The 8,913-nt window shown below is 42.4% G+C and overlaps 2 protein-coding genes across 2 annotated transcripts; both read right to left on the bottom strand.

The window, feature by feature from the left end:
* Positions 1-2,175: 2,175 nt before the first annotated feature.
* On the bottom strand, positions 2,176-2,685 carry LOC138902025 (uncharacterized). Its single transcript, XM_070189831.1, has one exon. It carries the CDS (start codon positions 2,683-2,685, stop codon positions 2,176-2,178), a length of 510 nt encoding a protein of 169 aa, XP_070045932.1.
* Positions 2,686-3,837: 1,152 nt separating this feature from the next.
* Positions 3,838-4,645, bottom strand: LOC138902024 (uncharacterized). The gene is made up of 2 exons (XM_070189830.1): positions 4,483-4,645; positions 3,838-4,325 (listed from the first exon to the last, which is right to left on the bottom strand). The coding sequence occupies exons 1-2, from the start codon at positions 4,643-4,645 to the stop codon at positions 3,838-3,840; spliced, it is 651 nt and encodes a 216-aa protein (XP_070045931.1).
* Positions 4,646-8,913: the final 4,268 nt, after the last annotated feature.

Genomic DNA, 8,913 nt, shown 5'->3' with positions numbered 1-8,913 from the left:
CTCATGCAAGGAATGGAGACAGTGCATAGTCTCATACAAGGAAAGGCAGTGCTTAGCCTTATGCAGTATGGAGGCAGTGCTTAGCCTTATGCAGTATGGAGGCAATGCTTAGCCTCATGCAAGGAATGGAGACAATGCTTAGTCTTATGTAAGGAAAGACAGTGCTTAGCCTTATGCAATGGTGAGGCATTGATTGGCCTTATGCAAGGAATGAAGATAGTGCTTAGTCTCATGTGAGGAAGGGCAGTGCTTAGCCTTATGCAATAATGGAGACAATGCTTAGTCTTATGCAAAGAATAGAGATAATGGTTAGTCTCATATAAGGGGTAGAGACAGTGTTTGGTCTCATGCAAGAAAAGGCAGCGTTTAGCCTTATGCGATGATGAGGGCAGTGCTTAGCCCTATGCAAGAAAAACAATGATTAAATGCGATAGTGCAAAGAATTTCTTAGCTTGATGCGTTTGCGTTTGGCGACTTTTGTCGGTGTGAACATAATGATCTTTTTGTGTGTATAAATTTTGCATACGTTCCTATTTTATCCATTGTGCCTGTATCCAAAGGAAAATTGTGAGTTTGGAGGGGGAAAGGTTAGTCCGTGCTCTCGATTCCTTGCCTTGCCTTTGCTCCTGTCTTGAGGTCCTGTTTGAGTTACCCTGGGTAACGTTTGGCTACTATAGAAAGAATGAAATTTTCGATAAAACATGCATTTGTGATAAATCATTTATATAAAAATGTAGTTGTTTGAAATATGTGATAATGCATGAGAGCAGCTAATTTTGTCGAATTGGTGACTGTGACACACTTTTGAGACATTGCAACCACCTTAACTCGGAATTTTGAGGATCCTCCTCAAAATTCTGCCCCAGTTTAAATGCATACTTCTGGCGATACATTCCCTGGCGATTCTAAACATGATGAGATTGGGTAAACTCGGGTTCTTGTCCCAGTTTTTGACCATAGGGGTAATGAAGATTTTATTATGATGTGACCAAACCCACATGGCTGCCTACGTATCCCCTCTTAAACGGGAATCAGGTCAAGCTTATTTTAGTTAAATCAAATAGAAAGTGCAAACATAATCTTAAACATAGTATCTCTTGACTGCGTCCGAATTGATGGGTTTTGGCCAGATCTCCACATCTATTTCTTCAAGTATAAGTGCTCCTCCTGTTAATACTCGGTGAACCATGTAAGGGCCTTGCTAGTTGGGTGAGAATTTCCCCTTTGCTTCATCCTAATGTGAGAAGATCCGTTTCAGTACCAATTGCCCCGGTGTGAATTGCCTTGACCTAACTTTTTTGTTAAAAGCTCTTTCCATTCTATTCTGCTAGAGTTGACCGTGACACACTGCATTCATTCTTTTTCCATCAATGAGAGCTAGTTGTTCATATGGTTCTGTACCCATTCTGCATCGCTGAGCTCAGCTTCCTGTATGATTCTTAAGGAAGGGATCTCTACTTCGGCGGGAATAATGGCTTCAGTATCGTAAACCAGTAGATAGGGAGTTTCCCCGGTTAATGTGCGAACTGTGGTTCGATACCCGAGTAAAGCAAATGGTATCATTTTGTGCCATTGCTTGTAGTTGTCCACTATTTTCCTTAATATCTTCTTGATGTTCTTGTTGGCGGCCTCTACGACTCCATTCATTTGTAGCCTGTATGCTGTAGAGTTCTGATGCTTAATCTTGAATGTTTCATACATAGGTTTCATCAAGTCACTATTGAGATTGTCGACATTGTCAATAATGATTGATTCAGGTATTCCAAATCGACAAACAATGCGGTCCCAAACAATATCTGTTACAACCTTCTTAGTTACAGCCTTATAAGATGCGGCTTCAACCCTTTTTGTGAAGTAGTCTATAGCCACCAGAATGAACCTATGTCCATTTGAATCAACGAGTTTGATTGGTCCGATGAAATCCATGCCCCAAGCAGAGAAATGCCAGGGCGAACTCATTGCATTGAGTTCGTTGGGCGGCACTCGTATTATATCAGCTTGTATCTAGCATTGGTGACACCTTTGAACATATTTGATGCAGTCTATTTCCATAGTCATCCAGAAATATCCCACTCTTAATATCTTCTTGGCCAAAAAGAAACCATTCATGTGAGGTCCGCAAGTTCCGGCATGTATTTCCTCCAGTAATCTAGATGTCTCCTTGGCATCGACATATCACAGTAATCCCAGGTCGGGAGTTCTTCTATACAGAATTCTTCTTCTTTGAAAGAAGTGGTTGGCCAATCTTCGAAGCGTGCGCTTCTGAGTATGCATAGCATGTTTTGGATATTCTCCTTTTTCCAAATATTCCTTGATGTCGTGGAACCACGGATTTTCGTCAATCTCTTCTTCAACATGTGCACAATAAGCTGGCTGCTTATGAATTCCTATTGGGATAGGATCAATGAAATTCTTGTCTAGGTGTTGTATCATGGAAGACAAAGTGGCTAACGCATAGAAAAACTCATTATGAATCCTTGGAACATGTTTGAATTCTATCTTCGTGAACCTCTTGATCAGCTCTTGTACACAATGTAAGTATAGAAGTATTTTGGTATTCTTAGTAGCCCATTCTCCTAGAACCTGGTGTACTAATAGATCTGGATCTACAATTACCAGCAGCTCCTGAATGTTCATGTCGAAGGCTAACCTGAGTCCTAAGACGCAGGCCTTGCATTCTGCCATATTGTTGGTGTATAGGAATCTGAGTTTTGCGGATACCGAGTAGTGTTGACCAGTTTATGACACTAAGACAGCTCCGATACCCACTCTTTTGAAGTTTGCTGCTCCGTCGAAGAACATCCTCCAACCGTCGTATGCCTCGATAATATCTTCTCCTACAAACAATACCTCTTTGTCGGAAAAATACATTTTTAATGGTTCGTATTCTTCGTCAATGGGATTTTCTGCCAAGTGATCCGTCAATGCTTGCCCTTTGACTGTCTTTTGAGTTACATAGACGATGTCGAACTCACTCAGCAATATCTGCCACTTTGCTAACTTACCCATAGGCATGGGTTTCTGAAAGATGTATTTTAGCGGATCCATCCTTGATATGAGACATGTAGTGTACGCACAGAAATAATGTCTTAACTTCTGGGCTATCCATATCAAAGCGCAGTAGGTGCGTTCCAACAAAGAGTACCGGGCTTCGTAAGATATGAACTTCTTGCTCAGATAATATATCGCCTGTTCCTTCCTCCCAGTTTCATCATGTTGTCATAGAATGCAACCAAAGGCTCCATCCAACACAGACATATAAAGCAACATGGGTCTTTCTAGTTCTGGTAGGACCAACACGAGCGGTTTAGATAAATACTCCTTGATATTGTCGAAGGCATTATGGCATTCTTCAGTCCAGCTTGTTGCAGCATCTTTCCTTAGCATTTCGAAGATTAGCTCACATATCACCGTTGATTGTGCTATAAAGTGGCTGATATAATTGAGGCGCCATAGAAAACTCATCACATCTTTCTTATTCTTTGGCGGCGGCAAATATTGGATAGCTTTGATTTTTGACGGGTCTAACTCAATACCTCGCCGGTTGACGATGAAACCTAACAACTTTCTAGCAGGGACTCTAAAGGCACATTTTGCAGGATTCAACTTCAAATTATATTTTCGAAGCCGGTCGAAAAATTTCTTCAAGTCTGCTATGTGATCCGAACTCCTTTTAGATTTAATGATAACATCATCCACGTACACTTCTATTTCCCTGTGTATCATGTCATGGAAGATAGTCGTTATGACCCTCATATAGGTGGCCTCAATATTCTTCAAACTAAATGACATCATTTTGTAACAATATATTTCCAAAGGTGTGATAAAGGCGGGTTTTTAGGCGTCCTCTTCATCCATCCAAATTTGATGGTATTCTGCGAAAGAGTCGACAAAGGATTGGAGTTCATGCTTGGTGTAGTTTTCAATCAGTATGTGTATGTTGGGCAGCGAGAAATCATCCTTAGGACTCGCTCTATTCAGATCTTGGTAATCGACACATACTCTAACTTTCCTATCTTTCTTTGGAGCTGGCACAATATTGGCTAACCAGGTCGGGTATTCAACCAGTCGGAGAACCGTGGCTTTGATTTTCTTGGTGACCTCCTCTTTTATCTTCAAACTCATATCCCACTTGAACTTTCTGAGCTTCTGCTTTACCGGTGAACACATGGAATTGATGGGTAGCTTGTGAGCTACTATGGATGTGCTTAAACCAGTCATATCGTCGTGGGACCATGCGAAGATGTCCTCATACTCCTTTAGAAACCTGATATACTTTTCCTTTTCTGTTGGTGATAGATGGATGCTTATGCGAGTTTCCTTGACTGTTTAAGAATCCCCTAAGTTAACGGCCTCAGTTTCCTCCAAGTTAGACTTCGGTTTATTTTCGAAGTTCTCTACTTCTTTGACAATTTCATCAGGTATCACATCATCTTTTCGGATCTTCCGAATCACAGTCCTTATGTTGCATTGTCTCATTACATGTCACATCTGTAGGTTCGTCAGGATATGTAATAATTATGCCAGGAACTCGGCGAGGCCGGGATGGTGCAACAGTCCAGTTCTTGAGAATAACTCCCTCTTCCATTGTCTGAATGGTAAGATCTTCCTCCTTCTCCTCCTCAATAATTACACTACAGTCCATGTCTTATTCATCTAGAAATAACTTCCTCATACCGACCAAAACCTCATCTTCTTTGATTCCCCACATCATGTCAGCTTGACGGAATGTCTGGTGCAGCGGTGGTACGGGTTGTTCCAGCGGATAATAAGGGGTGCGCCATGGCGGTATCCAATCCTGATGCTCTTGTACGGTGTATTCATATCCGAGTCCAAAGGTCGTGCCATGGTTCTGCGGTTGTACAGGTTTAGTGATCCCCTGAAGCTTTTTGCCAAGACCTTTGCCTGGTTCATATCCCGTCCACATCAATATGCTTTCTATATTCTCGCTCCACCATCGATCCTTTTCAATTGTGTTCACCCGTTCAATGCGGTGATATGTTTCTCCACCCAACTTCCTCTTATTTTCGATGACTGGAACGGTCTAATTGGTGTAGATGGGATTGCTTCCATCTCCATGAATGATCACCTCTTGATGATTCCACTCGAACTTTACAGCCTGGTGCAGAGTAGAAGCCACTGCCTCAGATGCATGTATCCATGGCCATCCCAATAATAAGTTCTAAGTAGATGAGATATTTAGCACTTGGAACTTAACATCAAACCAAGTCGGACCCATCTTTAGATCAAGGTTGATTTCTCCGATAGTGGCTCTCTGAGATCCATCGAACGCCTTCACATTCATGCTTCCCATTCGTATCTCGTGCAGTCCCTTACCTAATCTCTTTAGAGTGGTCAGTAGACATATGTTCAGATTCGAACCTCCATCTATCAGCACCCTGGCAATGAACTTGTCCTCAAGTTGCAATGTGTTGTGCAATGCCTTGTTGTGACTCAGTCCTTCTGGCGGTAACTCATCTTCATGGAAAGTGATTTTGTGGCTTTCCAATACCTGTCCGACCATGTTAGCCATCTCTCTACTAGTGATTCCGGCGGCTACATAAGCTTCACTTAACACCTTTATCAAAGCATTCTTATGCGTGTCTGCATTTTATAATAGTGATAAGATGGATATATGAGTAGGAGTCTTGTTCAGGTGGTCAACAACAGAGTATTCCCTTGGTTGTATTTTCCTCCAAAGATCGTCAGTGCCAGTCTCAACAATAGGTAGCTTAGGTACAACTTCCTTGCTTGTTCCTCCCAGATTTTCAGGTGTGTAAACTCTGCCAGTTCTAGTCATACCTTGCGCGGCACCTGTTTCTTCCATTTTGGCTTTTCCCTTTCTTCTTGCTTCTGCAACATAATCCCACGGGACGACATCAGGCTCATAAGATGGTGTGGGAGCTACCAGTACAGTGAAGGGTGTAGCTACCTCAACTTCAAATGGCGCCTGGGTTTGTACCACAACTGGCGTGAGAGTGGCCGGAGATGTTTTAGGCGCATCTCCCTCTCGAATGAGTCCAATGGACCGTTCCTGATCCCACTCCTTGTCAGTTTCAATTACGTTCACTCCCTCACCTTTGTGATTCGGGAGAGGGTTATTGCGGACGTTCAGTGCAGCTTCCTTTGCTTGTATAACCTTAGTGTTGATCAACATCTAAATCTTGTCTTTCAACGTGCGGCATTCCTCAATGGTATGGCCCTTCATGCCTGAATGATAAGCACATGTTTTGTTGGGGTTGAGCCATTGGGAGGGATTTTCCACAATAACAACAGGAATAAGGGTGACATAACCAGCGGCCTTCAGTCTCTCATACAGTTGGGCTATGGGTTTGGCAATTGGGGTGTATTGTCTAGGAGGTTTGCGGTCAAAATTTAGATGTGGCTTTGGGTAGTTTTGGCGGGCGGGTGGAGGTGAATGATAATATGCAGGTTGAGTGTTGTAGGTATAGTAGGTGGTGGCAGGGTATTGGTATTTTGGGGGTAAGTGTTTATATGTGGGTGGAGGTGTTTGGTATGTGAGGGGAGACTTAGGGCCTTGGGCTGCCATTACGTCACTCACTTCTTTCTTCTTGAAAATGCCTCCTCATTGCAAATCTTTATTCATGGCCTGCAGCGCCTCAAAATTAGTTACCATCCCACTCTTGATTCCTTTTTCTATTCTTTCCCCTAACAAAGAACCTGTTCATTTGTTCTTCTTCAAGTGCTGGCCTTACCTTTGTGGCCTCTGATCTCCAACGAGTAGCATACTCACAGAAGGTTTCTGTCGGCTTATTCTTAAGGTTTTGAATGTAGAAAACGTCTGGTGCATTTTTTGTATTGAACCTGAATCTGTCCATTAAATCTGATGCCATACTTACCCAATTAACCCACTTTTTTAGGTTTTGATTGATATACCAAGACAGAGTGTCTCCTGTAAGGCTTCGCATGAACAGTTTCATATGGATTTGTTCATTCTTACCCACTTCTACAAGCTTGTCGCAATAGGTTCTCAGATGCACCTTTGGATCACCAGTGCCATCGAACATTTCGAACTTGGGAGGTTTGTAACCCTATGGCAGTTCCACATCTGGTTGAATACACAGGTCCTCATAGTTTAGACCTTCAACGCTTATCCCACATTCAACACTCTGGACTCTTCCTATGAGCTTCTTGAGTTCCTCCGCCATATTTCTAATGAGAAGGTCCTTCTCAGTCGATTCGGGTATGTATAGGGTTTGTTGTGAGGTATGGGGTAAGGTTTCTACATATATCAGATTGCTTTGATGAGTTCCTGGAACTTGGGTATATGGGTGATCGTTGGTCGAGTTTTGGGGATTGGGAGTAGGTTGTAGTGCATTTTGAGGAGTGTGATAAGTAGTAGTTTGCGGGTATTGAGTTGGATGATGGTGTTGTTGTTGAGGGGTTGGCACTGGTGACGGGTTAAGGTTTTGGGGAGATGCGGGATTATGATACTGGTGTTGTGCGGGAGGATTCAGAACTATAGGTGGTGGATTCTGATTTTGTGCGTTTTGTGGTGGTGTTTGGTTCTGGGTAGTCGGGTTTTTCTGGTTGATGTCGGGAGCATTGAGAGTGAGGGAAAGGTTTGCCAAATTTCAGATCTACCTGGTCAAGCTCGCCCTGTAGTTCCAAGATTTTCTACTCCAAACATAAGACCAACTCATTCTGCCCCGGAGTACTTCTACCATCTGAAGTTTCAACATTTTCCGTCACAGCAACATTGTCTTTCGGGATACCACTTAAATCATCCATTTTCTCTTTGCACTTGCTTTCGCTTTTCGGGTCACTAGGCGGAGGAGGAAGTGGAGGACCTCTTGATCTAGTGTGGTATGCTGATGATGCTAGTATGCGCGAACCAACCTTTGGGAATAGGAATAATCAGAAAGAAAGAAAAAACAGAAGGTAACCAAGTTAGTAAGGTAAAATAAAAGAGTGTTTGCAATATTTAAACATATTTCACAAAGTCATGCAATAATTCGCGTCCTAATTTGGGGACCTCATTGTGCCTGAGGTAGGCCTAAGCGACACATAGACTTGGAAAAAATTGGTGCCAATGTTTGCTTCATTTCATTAATGCGAAAATGAGCCAAAACAATCTTTTACTAAATCGACAATAATAAAATAAAGTTACTAATGGCATTTAGCCTTATTACATCGAAACGTAATCTAAGCTAGAAAGCAGTAAAGAACATCATCTCCTAATCTACTTGGTCCATGAAGGACCATCTCTATGGTTGGCTCTCTTGACCCCATCAATCATGTTTTCCAGATCGCGCATATCCAGCAATCAGTAAGCTTTTGCTAGCTTTCCTCCTTCATCATCGTCCATTCCTTGACAATCCGAAAGTCTCTTTCTCATCTTCCCTTTTAGCTCGATCAGTCCCTGTTCCAGGTATTCCAATCTTTCTGTTGACTTAGTGGCAATCTCCTTCCATTCCCATATCACCTCCATATTCACTTTGTGTTGCTCCAAATGTTTAGCTTCAGACTCGAACAATCTTTTGCGTAGCCTCTTGTACTTCACCTGTGCCTCATCCACTTCATCTATGACATTATCCTTTAGATTGACTCCTGGTTAGACATCCCCAGCTAGGTTGTCTTCCAGCCATAATAGATAGTAATACATATGACCGACGCGATACCTATCTGGCTCAATAGTTTCTCCTTCCACAATGATCTTTTGGTTCCCCATGTGTTGCGCTTCGAACTTGAACGGGATGACATCTCCCTTAAAATCTGCCCTTTACTGGACCATGTTGGAAACCTGAGGTATGATTTGTTTTCTTCCAGTTTGTCTCATTACCCTTATAGGAGCGTACCAAGTGAGTAGTTCCATTTGATTTGATGATGGACTCACTACTAGGAAACCATTCAAACATCCAATGCACTTGCTCTTTTGTTAGATTGCTGAAG

This window comes from Nicotiana tomentosiformis, chromosome 11 (assembly GCF_000390325.3).
Source record: "Nicotiana tomentosiformis chromosome 11, ASM39032v3, whole genome shotgun sequence".
NCBI classification, from domain to species: Eukaryota; Viridiplantae; Streptophyta; class Magnoliopsida; order Solanales; family Solanaceae; genus Nicotiana; species Nicotiana tomentosiformis.
The sequence above is the reverse complement of the archived record's forward strand: the minus strand, read 5'-3'. Positions and strand labels throughout refer to the sequence as shown.

Excerpts from the sequence above, each read along its gene's own strand:
- LOC138902025 (XM_070189831.1), bottom strand. The coding sequence starts at position 2,685 with ATGGCAGAATGCAAGGCCTGCGTCTTAGGACTCAGGTTAGCCTTCGAC.
- LOC138902024 (XM_070189830.1), bottom strand. The coding sequence starts at position 4,645 with ATGGACTGTAGTGTAATTATTGAGGAGGAGAAGGAGGAAGATCTTACC. Across the intron at positions 4,326-4,482 it reads CGAACCTACAGATGTGACAT|TCAAGGAAACTCGCATAAGC; the intron begins GTAATGAGACAA and ends ATTCTTAAACAG.